This window comes from Pezoporus flaviventris, unplaced genomic scaffold (assembly GCF_033815535.1).
Source record: "Pezoporus flaviventris isolate CSIRO_AGI_PZ_B2104156 unplaced genomic scaffold, CSIRO_AGI_Pfla_v1 ptg000018l, whole genome shotgun sequence".
Taxonomy (NCBI): domain Eukaryota; kingdom Metazoa; phylum Chordata; class Aves; order Psittaciformes; family Psittacidae; genus Pezoporus; species Pezoporus flaviventris.
This window is the reverse complement of record NW_026892566.1, coordinates 5,373,519-5,390,087: the sequence shown is the minus strand read 5'-3', so window position 1 is coordinate 5,390,087 and position 16,569 is coordinate 5,373,519. Positions and strand designations below refer to the sequence as shown.

The following is a 16,569-nucleotide window of genomic DNA, read 5'->3' as shown; positions in this document are numbered from 1 at the left end:
TTAACGCAAGAGGGATGCTGTAGCGTTATTTCACTGTCACATGAATATTTAACTGATTCCCCTCATCAGCTGCATATCCTTCAGTACCAAAACTACTTTCCACATATGCCTCCGTGTTTGATTGCTATCTTTTCTTCAAGCACTAAGTGGCAAATGTATACCTAAGAAACAGACTTTTATGAAGCACTAAAACTACTACATCCAAGTAAAAACACATTAGAAACATATATTAAATGCACCATTTCCCTAATTAAATAATATCTTCTGTCACTTAGTCTGCTGTTATTTGCACTGGAATTTAGAGTATTGCTGGAAAGTCAAAGGGATGATATTGGATCAATTTTCCACCAGGGACACCCCAGTGAAAAAAGAGTAAATAATTCAATTAAACGTAAATGTGGGGTTTGACTTGCAAATGCACCAATGTACCTGTGGTATTCCATGGCACTGTGAAATGTCAACAAAAGCACACCAAAGCAGAGATGAGAACTAGAAAATTAAGAAAGGAAGGAAAAGTGCCAATGAAAGGCAAAACCTGCAATAAACAGGTTTACATTCCCAAATGAGTTTTTCTGAGTTACTTCTGGAAATGGAGTTGATTAGCTTGAGGACTGTATAATACTAAACCAGTGGTAAAATTAACCCAAGTTATTGCTTCATAACAGTCTGAAGAATTAAATCTTTAGAGAGATTGGTTGAAGGGAAAGTGGGTTCTGAATTTGGGCAGGAGGTCTCTTTCCCAACATGATCCACAGACAACAAGAAACCATGGGAACCCTTCCAAACAATGGCTTGCCATCTCACACTTGGCTACCGGGAATACTTCATAACAAGCACAGAAGATTATTGTCATTGTCGGTACATCCATGCATATATGTTTATATGTACATACCCACATAGATGTACGCATGCAGGTGCTGTCCCTGCCTTTCACACACAGCCCCTTGCCCACACTCACGCCATGTACCCAGAGACCTTGACATCGCTTAGTGAGACCGCACATCAGTGAGGTACTGCTACATCTTCAAAGCTGATAAACTGAGTCCACAGGCGGATAAGTGTCCCCTTGAACAAGAGAGGAAGACCGTGACAGCGCCAGGCGCGGGACCAGAGCACACCAACCAGCCGAAAGCGCATCCTCCCCGCAAAACAAAGCTCTGAATTCACCACGACTAACGCAGCAGCACGTGTCATCGCAAGCCCTCGCTCCGTCCCTGCGAGCAGCAGCTCCAGCTCCACGCCGGGGGGGGGGGGGGGTGTGTGTAAGGTTCTCCTCGCTTTTGTGGAGGGGGGGGGGGGGTGTCCTGCTTTTCCCCGTTATCCGGAGCCCGACACCGCTCCGGCTCGGAGTGTTTCCAGTGACCGCCACCCCCCTCCCACCCGGGGGACGGCCTGTGCCCCGCCAGCCGTGCGGGACCCGCTGGGGCGGGACGCGGAGGCGGGGAAGGAGCGGAGGGGGACTTGTTACCGAAAGCCGAGGGGGGGCAGCCGGGAGAGGGGCGTGCGAGGGGCAGCGCCTCAGCCTTGGGGGAGGCCCGCGGTGGGATTAAAGGACGCGGGTACCTGCGGAGGCTGGCGGGAGGCAGGCCGCCCCTCCGAGGAGAGCGGAGAGGAGGTGGGGCGTCAGAGGGCGACTGGCCGCTCTGCTCCCGCTGCTGCCGGCGTGTCCTCGCGCCCGCCACCCCGCGATGTGGCCCCTGGTGGCTCTGTGCTGCCTGGGGGGGCTGTCGCTGTCGTTGTCGCCGTCCGCGCCGCAGGGCCAGGCGGGCGGCCCTGCGGGCGCCCCCTTCCGCGTCCCCAGCCTCGCCTCTCCCGCTCTGGCGGGGCTGCCGCTGCCCGACACGACGGAGAGCAAAGTGGAGAAGCTGGGCCGCGCCTTCAAGCGCCAGGTGCGGCGGCTGCGGGCGCGCAGCGGGCGGCTGGAGCTGGTGTTCCTGGTGGACGAGTCGTCGAGCGTGGGGCCGGCCAACTTCCTCAGCGAGCTGCGCTTCGTCAAGAAGCTGCTCTCCGACTTCCCCGTGGTGCCCGCGGCCACGCGCGTCGCCATCGTCACCTTCTCCTCGCGCAGCAACGTGGTGCCCCGCGTGGACTACATCTCGCGGCGGCGGCCGCAGCAGCACAAGTGCGCCCTGCTGGGGCGCGAGATCCCTGCCATCGCCTACCGCGGCGGCGGCACCTACACCAAGGGCGCCTTCCAGCAGGCGGCGGTGAGCCGCGAGCCGCGGGCGGGCGGGCGGGCGGGCGGGCGAGGGGGGGGCGTCAGGCTAGGGGTGCTGGTGGAGCAAGGAGGTGTGTGCTGGGGTGAGGTGAGGGGCTGGTGGAGCAGGGAGGTGTGTGCTGGGTGAGGTGTGAGGGGCTGGTGGAGCAGGGAGGTGTGTGCTGGGTGAGGTGTGAGGGGCTGGTGGAACAGTGAGGTGTGTGCTGGGGTGAGGTGAGGGGCTGGTGGAGCAGGGAGGTGTGTGCTGGGTGAGGTGTGAGGGGCTGGTGGAGCAGGGAGGTGTGTGCTGGGTGAGGTGTGAGGGGCTGGTGGAGCATTGAGGTGTGTGCTGGGGTGAGGTGAGGGGCTGGTGGAGCAGGGAGGTGTGTGCTGGGTGAGGTGTGAGGGGCTGGTGGAGCAGGGAGGTGTGTGCTGGGTGAGGTGTGAGGGGCTGGTGGAGCAGGGAGGTGTGTGCTGGGTGAGGTGAGGGGCTGGTGGAGCAGGGAGGTGTGTGCTGGGTGAGGTGTGAGGGGCTGGTGGAGCAGTGAGGTGTGTGCTGGGTGAGGTGTGAGGGGCTGGTGGAGCAGGGAGGTGTGTGCTGGGGTGAGGTGTGAGGGGCTGGTGGAGCAGGGAGGTGTGTGCTGGGTGAGGTGTGAGGGGCTGGTGGAGCAGGGAGGTGTGTGCTGGGTGAGGTGTGAGGGGCTGGTGGAGCAGGGAGGTGTGTGCTGGGTGAGGTGTGAGGGGCTGGTGGAGCAGTGAGGTGTGTGCTGGGTGAGGTGTGAGGGGCTGGTGGAGCAGGGAGGTGTGTGCTGGGGTGAGGTGTGAGGGGCTGGTGGAGCAGGGAGGTGTGTGCTGGGTGAGGTGTGAGGGGCTGGTGGAGCAGGGAGGTGTGTGCTGGGTGAGGTGTGAGGGGCTGGTGGAGCAGGGAGGTGTGTGCTGGGTGAGGTGTGAGGGGCTGGGGGAGCAGGGAGGTGTGTGCTGGGTGAGGTGTGAGGGGCTGGTGGAACAGTGAGGTGTGTGCTGGGTGAGGTGAGGGGCTGGTGGAGCAGGGAGGTGTGTGCTGGGTGAGGTGTGAGGGGCTGGTGGAGCAGGGAGGTGTGTGCTGGGTGAGGTGTGAGGGGCTGGTGGAGCAGGGAGGTGTGTGCTGGGTGAGGTGTGAGGGGCTGGGGGAGCAGGGAGGTGTGTGCTGGGTGAGGTGTGAGGGGCTGGTGGAGCAGGGAGGTGTGTGCTGGGTGAGGTGTGAGGGGCTGGTGGAACAGTGAGGTGTGTGCTGGGTGAGGTGTGAGGGGCTGGTGGAGCAGGGAGGTGTGTGCTGGGTGAGGTGTGAGGGGCTGGTGGAACAGTGAGGTGTGTGCTGGGGTGAGGTGAGGGGCTGGTGGAGCAGGGAGGTGTGTGCTGGGTGAGGTGTGAGGGGCTGGTGGAGCAGGGAGGTGTGTGCTGGGTGAGGTGTGAGGGGCTGGGGGAGCAGGGAGGTGTGTGCTGGGTGAGGTGTGAGGGGCTGGTGGAGCAGGGAGGTGTGTGCTGGGTGAGGTGTGAGGGGCTGGTGGAACAGTGAGGTGTGTGCTGGGTGAGGTGTGAGGGGCTGGTGGAGCAGGGAGGTGTGTGCTGGGTGAGGTGTGAGGGGCTGGGGGAGCAGGGAGGTGTGTGCTGGGTGAGGTGTGAGGGGCTGGTGGAGCAGGGAGGTGTGTGCTGGGTGAGGTGTGAGGGGCTGGTGGAGCAGGGAGGTGTGTGCTGGGTGAGGTGAGGGGCTGGTGGTGTGGTGCAGTGCAGTGAGGTGCAGGGTGCGCAGTGACCAGCTCTGAGCGGTGAGGGGAGGCACAGCACGGTATGTGGTGCATAGGACTGGGAGGCATAGTGGCTTGATGCACAGTGAGGTGCAGGTGTGGGATGGGAGTGTGGCTCTGCATGCCGTGCGAGGGTGGTCAGTGTCAAGGGGTGTATGGTGGAATGTGGAATGGTGTGTGGGATGTAGAATAGTCTGGTCAGGGCAACTAGTCACTGTCTTACTGTGCCATCTTTGTCTGCGGCTCCCATGTTTTCTGCTGCCCTTGCAAAAAAATGTGTGAAATTCACTCCTGTAAGGAGCATGGAGCCAATGTCCCGATTTCAGAAGTGATATATATGAGTCAGGTCTGGCATCTGAAATGTCTGCCTTGTTTCTTGGCAGGGGGACTTGGGTGCCTGATAGCTGTCAGCAATCAGACACATCTACACACTGATGCCAGGTGACTATTTTAATTGCTGATGACTGACAAAGGTGCCCTTAAGCTTTGTGCACTATACCAATTAATAGTAGCATGTCCAGGAATGTTGCCAGAAACTGGAACACAATTAACTGTAGTGTTAAGTTGTTATACCATCCCATGGCACAAATTTGGGCTCGACAGCTCCTGAGCATGTGTTGGCACTTGAGCATGCTGGAGGGTTTCCCAATAGATGGCTTGTGGACAGCCAGTCTACTCTGGAAGTTTTCTTACAAGGCTGAACTGGGCTGCCCCTTGCCATTTGGCCTTCAGGAGCATTCCCAAAGCAGATTTCTGTTATGTTTAATTTCGGTTAGTGACCTGTAGCTGAGCATTGGGCGTACATCTCTTGAAACATCTTATGTTCTCTCACTTGGAGTTGATGAGTGAGACTGCAAGAGGTGTGTCAGTCCTGGGCATATGAAATTGGCAAAGGTTATTCGCTTCTTCACATTTGGCAAGGAAAAGCAAGACCATTGTCTCATGTGCTCAGAGTTACCCATGGAAAACCTGCTTTAGCAAAACACATCCCTGGATTAGATGTTCCACTGTGAAGTCAGGTTTTAATATAGATCCATCCCAGGGGTGCTGTGTGAAAAAGTTAATGATAGAAGTTAAAAGTAACCATTACAGACAAAACACAAGAAATACTGTTTTCTTGATATGGAGTCTTGACTAATCATATCTTTGAAATGGAATAAAGAAAAATTCCCTTCAGAAACCTATGATTTCAGTTTTATGAACCCAGTTAGACATTGCGGCCACAACAGCATCACTGCCATTTTACACTGTGGTCTCTTTAAGAATGTGGGAAGAAGAATATTTGCATGGTAGCAGGGAGGGTTGAGATAGAATGACAAGTTTAAATTTCAGGGTGTTTGCTGGTTCTTGGTTAAAGACACTGGACTGTGGCTTAGTTCAGTATGTCTTCATGTTAGACAAGTTACAGCTTCAGGGAATACTTTTCTTTCTAGACACTAGAAAATGACTGGTTTAAGTTTAAAATACTACTATTGGAATAAAAAAGTTGTTGTTCCCTCTGGACTCTTACACTGCTGTCCTTTGTTTTCGACTGTCTTTCAGTACAACTCTATTTATTTCTTCTTGTACTTTCCTGAAAGGTCTCTTTTTTTCTCATTACACTTTAATGTGGTTTTCTTTTTCTGCTTCTAAACAGGATTCTACTTCTTTTCCAAAACCAAAAGTATCTGCAAAGCGTGACAAACTTTACAAAATAGTATCAGTTATGTGTTGTAGTAACAGAAAATGAAGGAAAGTGCATTGTTAGAATAATCCCAGCACTTCAACTGTCATGCAGCACTCTTCATTGGTAGGTCTCAAAGTGATTAATTCAACTCTGTGACAGTTCTATGGAAATTACAGCAGCAGAGAGATAAGTGAGTTCTGCAGGGTCATCAGGCCAGTCAGTGGGTGATCTGGGAACATCAGTGAACAGGAGCAAGATTTACTCAGCAGTTACTGTCTCAGAACCTGTGGCAGCAAAGCCATTCATTTAACACCATGCTAAAAGCAGAGCTACTCAGTTTGACAAGATGGTGCACATCCATGTAATGTCCATCTTTCAAAAAGCAAGGGGGTTCTCCTTGGCAGTGCAGTCTTGCGTCCTCTCCAGAGGTGCTTCTCAGAGAGGTTTATTGCAGTTTCTGTGTTTTGCCACAACGTTCCATGCTTATCTTTGCCCCGTGGACCACACTGTGACATTCCTATCCAGGAGATTAAAGACAAATTGTATAATGTGCACAGAAATATTAAGGATGTACTACGAGAGACAATGGCAACTCACAGCACCTTGATGAGGAAGGCGAACTGCTACCAGTGTTCAGGTTTGTGACCCCATTTGGGAGTTCTTGCCACACTTGAGCTAGCAAGAGCTTATGTCTTTTTTTTAAGGCACATGAATGCAGTCTAAGAAAGGGGAAAAGAACTAAGCTCACTCATTCAAAACTCTTTGGCTTCATGTTTTTCTCACATAGTGAGTTGGTGGGACAGCACAGACTACATGCAGTTCATGTTAGGCAGATTGCTTATTGCATTATGGAATGGTGCAGAGCTGTTGTGACAGCGAGGAAGAACTGAAGTAGAATTGAAGAAAGTACAAACAGGTCTGAGCAAGTGTTTCTGCTGCTGGTTGATTAATGAAAGCATCTAAAGCCTGAAGAGCTCAGTAGTGTGAAGTGCTGAATTTCTCTGCTGTAGGTACCTGGATTGGAGCTCCTGATCCTGAAAGATAATCACTGCTAACAGCACCAGCTGGGCCTTGTGGGAGGGATGTGCGTTTATTGCCCCTTCCATTGTGAAATAGAGAAGATGGATTACCATACAGTGGTGGAAGTTTAATGGTGTGTTCTTGTCTTAGCACCCAAGAGTCACAGTTACATATGCGCCACTGTTGATGTGCCGTCTTTACTGATGGACAATTTAAACATCCTATAGCTGCACTGATGTGGCTAGAAAAGATGAAAACAGAAATTATTTAAACTACCTTTTGTGGCAGCCTCTTGACAAAATAATCATAGCCTTGCTTCTAAGACAGGCTTTTTTCTGTCTTCCATTGGAAGTAAAATGGGAAGTATTTCTTTTAAGAACTAACTTGGAAGTTGTAGGTGTGCACTGCTGTTGAGCTGAAGTCAGAGGTGGTATACAGCCATCCTTAAAGAGACAAATCCATTGTTCTGAACAGCTTGGCAAAACAGTAGCTGAGTAGACTTGCTCTGTGTTTTGGTAATTATTGTTGCATTAAAAAGCTGGGCATTTTGCTTTTGTAATTCATCTTCACTGAAGTCAGTGGTGTGTGTAAGTGTGAGGTCTGTCACGGCACCTACACAATCAGGTGATGCATTTCATGAACAATCTGGGGTTTGTATCTAATATGATCTTTAGGTAGCATGAGAAATGGCCAGTCAGCATGTCAAATTCAGTGTTCTGTTGTCATCCAGTTAACAAACATGGAAAAAAAAAAGGCCGTCAAAAGAATGTAAGCACATATCAGTTTAGGATAAACAGTTCTAATGCTTATTTAATGCTTGTTTAAGTAAGTAATGGTGGCTATGTTTCTTCTTTATGTAAAAAAAACAGAAAGTACAAGATGCAGCATTGTTACCCCCTAGGATAATTGGCTTTTGATTTCAATGCATTTTCAGATTCAGAATCTCATTTTGAAATTAAAACAAAAAGTAGTTGAAGCAACGGAAATTGAAAATCCTTTTCGTAACATATGAGTGGTTTAAATTTTTTATTTGAGGAAAGTACTATCCTGTTATTGACAAGATGAGCATTTAAAGTCATGTATGTTGTCTGTTTATCCAGAATGTGTGTATGGATTTTTATTTCTATGACTTCTGCAAAATCAGCAGCTAGTAATGAGAGAGCAGCAGATTCTGGCCTGTCTCTGGCATTGTGCTCTAAATATCTGGTGATGGCTTAGGTTAGTTAGAGTTAGCGGACTAGTTGACAGCAGTGTGCCTCTCCAAGTTCTGATATGGCCTTGGAGTCTGTATTAGAGATTACAGTGAAAAAAGCTGAAGTCAACCTGGTTTACCTCTGTGGTCACCTTTGAAATTGCAGACCTGGTAGTTGATGATTACAGAACAAATTGAGAGTGGAGTTCCTGTTAGCCATCATTAGCGTCAGCTGTAAATCGCCACTTCAATCAGTGTAGTGTTTGTGAAAAGTACTTGTCCTGCATATTGCAGTCCTGCATAGGATTTGCTCACAAGACTAATACAGTAGGGTCAGAGGCAAGATACACATCTGCACATTGTTCATTGTCTTTAGACCTAGCCTGAAATGGGGCTACTTCAAAAAGTTATTAAGTAGTTCATTTTTTATATGGCTTTTTGGCCAGGACAGGCAGAAAGTGTTCTGTGTAGCATCATACTTGGGGTAAGCAGGGATAATGTTTTCTTTGGTTAAAAACTTATTCTTTGGAAATTGATCTGTTTGTGCTCCAAAACTTCTGTCCTGCATTTTGGTCTAAGAAGAAGTGTGTGATTTGGAGGTCTGGTATTTAGCAGATTACTCATTTATTATCTTACCTTTAACTTAACCATAATTTGGTTTTCAAATGCTAAAATGCATGTCTTGCAACAAGCACTGCAGGATATTGCTACCTACCCTTCTGCCTCATCAGTTGAACAGGACAAACTGGGTTCATGAGTGTGAAGTACAAAAGAGCAACAGCCTGGCTTCAGACACAGGCTGAAGAACGTCATTTTGGGAGCCTGTATCCCAGTAGAGACCATTAGTAGGGTTGTCTCCATGTGCAGTGCCTCTGTAGGGCAGTTCTGATTTAGGTGTGCTGAAACCCTTTACTCCAATGTTCCCCCCTCTGTTGAGTATGTAGGAAGCTGCAGATGCATAGGTACACTGCCTGACACTAGACCCTGAATTAAAAACCTGCTTCCTCTCCTTTATTCTCCATGTTCTTCCTTATCCAGTATCCCTAAAAGCAATAAACATGATAGCTCCAATCAAAAAAAGGCAGAATGTACTAGTGAGTGTTCTGTTCTTCATTGCTTTTTAAAGAATTGTTTTTCATGGCTTGAAAAAGTCACTTGTCAGTACCCTTTAACACTTTGGACTGTGTGCCCTCCCAGACCACGGTTTTTATACCTTGAATATACTCTAACAATGTGTTCATACTAGCAGTAGGGATAAGTATCAGCAGTGCAAAATGTTGTATAAAAAGAATTGTTATCAAATGGAATGGTGTACAATATTTTAATGCAAAGTTTATGGCTTACTAAAATCTGGCTCATACTTACCATACTTACACTCTTGCACAACTGCTGGCCAAGGAGTTTGGTCATGCAACTTGGTGGCTCTAAGAATGGCAAATCAGCCCACAAAAGAACTTACAGTTCTTTTTTTCTGTTCTTCAATATTTATTGCTTGTTGCACTACTGTGAGTTTGATCAGCAGAATTCAAAGATGTATGTGGTTTTAGACAGCAGAAGGAAGAACTTTCCAGCACAATACATCATATTTAGCAGTATTTCCTGACATGAACTTCAGCATTAATATTCTGTATGCATTATATTTTGTGTGTTCTCTGACATATTTTTATGCTTTGTCGTTGAGTTCCACTTTTTTACTGGAATTTGAAAGTTAGATTTTACAGGCGAGGCAGAATGTTTGTGATGCTCAGAATTTTCTGACTGTTCTAGGTGCAGAAATTGAAAGTACCATTTTCTTTACCAACAGTTGGCTCTTCAGATGACCATGACCCTGTTCAAGTCTTTGAGCTACTTAGTTCTCTCCCATGTTACCACAATCCAAAACAAAAACTCCTGTTATTACTATGATGTTCCCTCTGGTTCAGGGTCTTTCTGGTAACCTCAGGCAGGAAGATGAAGAACCTCCTTGAATCAAAGTTTTAACATTCAGAGCTGTGGCGCTCTGATGAGCCCATGCAGTGTAAATAGTGAAGCAATGAGCCCAATTGTCTGTCCTGTTTCAATCCCAAACACTTCCACACCCCCCACCCCCCCCCCAACTGGTCTGGGACAGCTCTTATCAGTGACTGCTGTAGCAGTCCTGGAGCAAAAGAAGATATTCAGAAGATAATTGAGCAGTGAGAGCTGGAAGTAGATGGGCCAGGTCATGAATTGTGTTTCTCCTTCTGGAATTAATTACTCTGCTCAGCTTTTTTCCCCGCTTTTTTAAAGTAATGAATGTTTAAAACAAACACAAAAGAAACAAATATTTGGCAGATGCAGTAATAAATAGTGGTGTGAGTGCTCTGTCTGAAAATGCATGAAGATTAATTACGTATTCAGTAAAATATTTTTGAGTCCTTTTTTTATTATTATCAGAAGACCAGAGCAGTACTAGAGAACTCAAGTAACATCTTGGTTATATTAACAATGGGAATTGATCACACACAAAGAAAACTAGAATTTTTAATTTTTGAAATCAAACTGAGATCTATTAGCAAAAATATTTTGAACACAGCACAGAGCATAGCAGCATATGAGGCTTCCAGCAACTTTTCAAAGTGCTGATACACTTGTTAAAAGGTTGTACAGCACTAAGAACTGAGGAAATGGCTATGTACATAGCACACCTTGTCTTATAATGTCCTGCTTAGAAGACCTCAGAGTAACAGAAGATTATGAATATATATATAAATATATAAATGGAAAGATACGCATATTAATTGTTTCGTGGAAACAAGGTGCATTCTGTTTGTTCCAGACTCTCCATGCTCAAAACTTCATGCCACCTAATTTCAGGCCATCAGATCCAACATTCCTGGCACTTGCGTGAAACAAGTGTGTAGGTCAAAATTCTGTGTAGTAGCTCCTGTCATTGCAAAGGCAATGGTTTTGGGTTGTGTTAGGTTTTTTCTTGATGATGGAGGAAAGAAACAGTCTTTGTGCAATGTGAAGATGATTTTCTTAGACTTGGAGTGCGCAGCTTTGGTCTCTGAGGTAAGAAGGATTTACTTATTTTTCAAACATACAAAATGCATGAAATGGCACTTTTCAACTGTGCGTCAGTACTTAAAGCATTGAAAATGTAGTACATGCAGTACAAGCAGTATCTGTGCTGATTGATTTGCAGAAAGAGGCAAAATTTAGGTTAATAATAAATAGTAAGAAGCGGAAGTCAAATACGTGCCTCCCATATCACAGAAATATAGAATCAGTGAAAGGCACCTCCGAAGACCATCTGGTCCAACCCCCCTGCTCAAAGTGAATCTGCAAGATCAGATTGCTGAGGACTGTGTGCAGTTGCGATATGAGTATCTATCTCCAGGTATGGAGATACCACAGCATCTCCAGGAATCCTAGGTTCAGTGATTGATCACCCTTGTTTCTTCTGTTTAAGTGGCATTTACAGTATTTCAGTTTGTTCCTCTTCCCTCATGCTACTAATTAGAAGAATCTGGATCTGTCTTCTTTGCTTCCCTCCTCATTAAGTATTTATGTCATGGATAAAAGGACCTCAAGCCTTCTTTTTTTCAGGTTGAACAATGCAAGATCTGTCAGCCTTTCCTCAGATGAAATGTCCCTATGTTTCCTGGCCATAAACATGCCTGACGTTTATACCTCTGTGCTTTGATTTGTAGAGTGAGGATGTTTGACTGAGCTGTGAGACTTACTCAGGTCATACCTAGTGAGCATCCACTCAGATGCTCACAGCATCTACTTAGCAATGCTTAGAAGGTAAGTTTTGTGCCTGAGAAAAACCACAAAAACGTACTAGCATTCTTGCATTTGTTATTGACAAGAGATTGGGAAGTTCATTCTCAATTATGCAAAAAACACACAGAAAGTTAGAAAAGGATAAAAGACAAGTGGAAGATAACTACATGCTGAGAGGGTGACGCTGTGAAGGAGGAGATGAAGGTTGAAGATAGAGGGGATGAGAAGGATAGGAAAGATTAAAAGATACATGCATAGATTAAGGAAATGATTTTGATTACCCACCAATTGTTGAATAAATTAATCATGAGAATAAAATTGGTAGAGCTAGTACATTATTTAACTGAAGTGAAGATCATTGTAATACCAGCCTAACATGAAATAGGTGTATTTTGATAACTTTTTTTTTTAACTTCTTGTTGTCTTCAACAACCTATTACATGTAGTACTATTTAAATATCCGGATTGATTCTATAGATACATGTTTTTCCTGAATTACAAGTGCAGTTCCTGCTATGGGAGTAGTCAAGGAAAGCTTTTATGTTAGTTAATTTCATCTATGTAGGTAACAGCTGGTTCTCTAGAGTTGTGTAACAGTGTAGAAGAGAGTGGTGAAAGGTAACTATTGGAAACCAAAACCTCTAACTGTGGAATATTTCTTAGTTGCTCTCCTGAAAGAGGTCACAAAACCTGAAGAGAGGATAAGATTTACTTGAGCAGGGCAGTGAAAGTAGCAGTGTTCAGTGAGCAAAAGAAAAGGTTGTGAAATCAGAGCTTTGCTGTTTTAGAGAGAGTGCAGAGAAGGTATAGCCAGGTCTTTTATGTAACATTTGTATCATGATTAAGGGGAACAGTATTTGTCATCCCCTAACTTTGCGTTAGTCTTGTGAGATGACCAGCTTCCTTAGGATTGCTCAGGATTCAGTGATAAGATGCCTCGTCTCCACCAAAAACTATGGTTGATCCCAGTACCCATTATTTTTTTTCTTTACAGAATATCTATTTACACAAAATTTCCTGCCAGATTTGGAATTTTTTACCTGCAGGAAGGAAGAAAGCAAAGGAACTTTGCAAAAGGATTTACACTGTTATTTCTCTGTGTGACTTGCAGATCCACTTCTGAAGCTGTCCACGAGAAATTAAGAGATTAATTAGCTTCTAATTTCTTTTATCCTTTTCTAACTTTCTGTTTTTTGCATAATTGAGAATGAATTTCAAAATCTCTTTTCAATAACAAATTTCATTAATTTTTCATTAATTTCTCATTTCTCGTTGGTTTGTTGGTTTTTTTTTAGACATTAGGGTTTTTTTAATAAGTGTTCAAAAATCATGTAGATGAGGCCTTTGGTAATATGATTTAGACATTTATGGTCTTGGCAGTCCTGGGGTAATGCTTGGACTGAATCTTACATGTCTTTTCTAACCTAATTGATTCTGTGATTCTAATGAGGTATAATTTATTCATTTTAATATAAGGTTAGTAGTAATGACATTGTATTATATATAGTTATATTCTGTAATATAACAATATAACCCCCATTTTCAAGAAGGTGAAAATGAAAGACCCAGGGAACTACAGACCAGTCAGTCTCACCTGTGTCTGGCAAAATCTTGGAGCAGATTCTCCTGGAAACCATGCTAAGGCACATGAAAAACAACGAGGTGGTTGGTGACAGCCAGCATGGCTTCACTAAGGGGAAATCCTGCCTGACCAATTTGGTGACCTGTGGTGGTGCTACAGAACTGATGGTTAGGGGCAGAGCAGTTGATGTCATCTACCTAGACTTGTGCAAAGTGTTTGACACTGTCCCACATGGCATCCTTGTCTCTAAATTGGAGAGACATCAATTTGATAGGTAGAATACTCAGTGGATAAAGAACTGGCTGGATGGCTGCACGCAAAGAGTTGTGGTCAGTGGCTCAATGTCCAGCGGGAGACCAGTAACGAGTGGTGTCCCTCAGGGATTGGTGCTGGAATCTTATTCAACATCTTTGTTGGTGACATGGACGCTGGGATTGAGTGTACCCTCAGCAGCTTTGCTGATGACACCAAACTGTGGTTCGGTTGACACGCTGGAGGGAAGGAATGCCATCCAGAGGGACCTTGATACACTTGTGAGGTGGGCCAGTGCCAACCTCATGAAGTTCAACCAAGCCAAGTGCAAGGTCCTACACCTGGGTCAGGGCAATCCCAGGCACAGCTACAGGCTGGGTGGAGGAGAAATTCAGAGCAGCACCACAGAGAAGGACTTAGCGATGTTGGTTGATGAGAAACTTAACATGAGCCAGCAGTGTGCGCTCGCAGGCCAGAAAGCCAACTGTATCCTGGGCTGCATCAAAAGGAGAGTGACCAGCAGGTCGAAAGAGGTGATCCTGACCCTCTATTCATTCTGTGGCATGTAGGTTTTATGTAATTCCTAGGGTGAAAACAAATTTAGTTTTAAGTGGTCTACTATTATAGCAGAGCTGAATGGCTCTTTAATGAAGGGCTTTCTGTTTCACTTCTGAGGTGCAGTGAGCTATAACAAATAACATTCCCTTTGTAGCCTTTAGGTAGTGTATTCCCTACAGGGTATACAAGGAGCAGTGTAATTTTTGTGATGAATGCTCGGATAATGTTATTTTGAAAGCTAGGTTCCAATTTAAACCTTTCAAGGCTCGTTTCTCCTGGCAAGAATCCTGGCTCTGTCTCATGTTATCTAAGGCTTAGTTTGTAAAGTGAGACAGATTAACACATCACGGTTTATTTCCCTTTAGACAAATGTATTAATTGCCAGTTCCAAATAGCAGAAATCTTCCTTAATAGCGAAACACTGGGTAAGGACAGAGGTCAGGCACAAGATCAAATGTTTACAGATTAGATACAGAGCATGTAATTGAGGCAGTAACAGAAAACTTTGATGACATCATTGCTGTGGCTGACAAATGGTTGAAGAATTCTTTGGTCTTGGATGGTACTCATCCCCTGAATACAAATGCTGTATTAAAACCACAGAAGATAGATGTTTAGCTGGTTTTGTAACTGTACTGATAGGATTTTGTTTTGCCTTACCATAGTGAAATTCTAGAGGAGGATTTTGTAGGACAACTTTTTTGTTGCACAAGACTTCATTTTTTTTTAATTCTAAGGATTATTATTGGCACAGAGAAAATGGCAAGCCTGCTAGGTATTTGTACACACTAAACAGAGACGGAATACAATACAGATGGCAATAAGTTTTTGCTATTGTGAAAAGAATGTTTTATTTAAGATCTGGAAGGATTACTGAAACTGACCTATCAGTCCTGTGAAAGAAGTGTAGACAAGAAAATGAGCACTAAACCAGTCAAAGACAAGGTGTTTCTAGTGGCCCATGCATGTCTTTGCAATCATCAATAGCGTTAATTTTTTGTTTTGTTTGTACTTATCCTTTATTATTACTTTACAGTAGGGACCAAATGAGCTGTTTTCTCAATTAAACAAGTCATTTAGCACCTTGAATTATGGCTGGTGCTCAGTTTCATTTGGTGGTAAAATTGGAAGCAGATGTGGATATTTATACCAAAGAAACAGATCCTCAGGATCCCTCTGAGTACTGTTTAGTAGGCTTTTAAGCTTTGTTTGTTGAAGAACCTGACAATTTATGAAAGGGCTACAGAACCCTGTCATGAAAAAGCCTTATCTTTGTGCAGATGCAGTCTGTGAAGTTGATGGGTACTGGTTAAATATATGAAACCATCTCTGTGTTTATAAATTTAGGGGTTGAGTGAAAAGACATTTTAAATATGTGAAATTTCTGCTGGGAAACCAACAGCATTCAAAATGACTTTCTGGAGAAGGAAGGAGAGCTATGTCTTGGAATACAGGAATGTGAGTCAGGGTTAAAGGAAACAAAAATGATGTGAAATGCTACACAAATACTGGAGAGTAGAGGCAGAGCAGTGCAGGCTGTTACTTGGGTTGTTGGCAGCTCTGGATGGTCTCCTGTCCCTTATGTCACTGTGCTTTCACAGAAGGAAACAAAACATTGAGTGGAACACCAGGCATATACAGGTGATTTAAAAGTAGACTTGTGTCTTACTTTTCCCCCTCTAAAATGTTGAATGAATTCTTTCTTTCCTTATTCTTTTCCTTTGCTGTTATACAGCAGAGATGAGGGCCAAGCTGTTCAGTGGCTTTGCTTTGATTCCTAGGGGCAATACGTAGCAATCCTGTCTGTTCATCTGTCTTTTCTCTGCTTGGTCCACTGGTGCCCAAATATTTGAGTCCTCAGGTAGCCGGAAGACAGCTTCATGCACTCTCACCTCAATTTGTTCCTGTGTGTGACAGAAGTGCTGCCCCAGAGAGGCTGTCCTTTGAGATGCAGAGGACAGAAAAGTTCTTGGCTGCTTGATTTATCTCAAGGTCATGTAGCTAAGGGTGTTTGCCACTCAAAAATGGTCTTTTTATGGTGCTTCCCACTTATTCTGATGACCTGCATTTTTTAAGAGGACTTGGTAAGCTACTGTTCCTGAGGTCTACTTCCAGGGAACCTTTCTCAGTTGCACAGAAAGACATGGAGTTTCTGTACTCAGCACAGCAGTTTCAGAGGGCAGTGGTGGCAGTCTATTTCTGTAAAACAGAGATCCCTGATAAATTACTAATTAGAATTAAATAGTCCTTTCTAAGATCGGTGTTGTCCTGGCTAGACTACTGGGGCTCAAGCTAGTTTGTTCATTGGCCATACAGGCGCATCCCTGCATTTAGGGGAAATATAGAAGTTTGATTGCTGACTAAGTATCATTTGCTGAAAAACTAGGAAAACGTGTAATGCTGTCCACTACCTTCATCAGCAGTTCATGCAGCTTTGTGCAGTACACAGAGGGAAACAGTGCTGAAAGGATATTCCTGAAATTGCAAAGCCACAGCCTGCCAAAATTAAGCGTTGTTCTGCCTTCTGTATGTGTTACAACATAATTATGAGTTGAAATCTTCTGCTAG

General features: G+C 45.1%; 1 protein-coding gene across 3 annotated transcripts in view; it reads left to right on the top strand.

Annotated features, from left to right (window-relative positions):
• The first annotated feature begins 1,479 nt into the window (after window positions 1-1,479).
• Window positions 1,480-16,569, top strand: part of SVEP1 (sushi, von Willebrand factor type A, EGF and pentraxin domain containing 1) — a 131,106-nt gene continuing 116,016 nt past the window's right edge. For all 3 annotated transcript variants that reach the window (XM_061455121.1, XM_061455120.1, XM_061455122.1), the window contains exon 1: window positions 1,480-2,207. In XM_061455121.1, coding sequence (XP_061311105.1) covers window positions 1,689-2,207 — 519 coding nt within the window. In that variant the 5' untranslated portion in view covers window positions 1,480-1,688. The remainder of the gene's footprint in view (window positions 2,208-16,569) is intronic.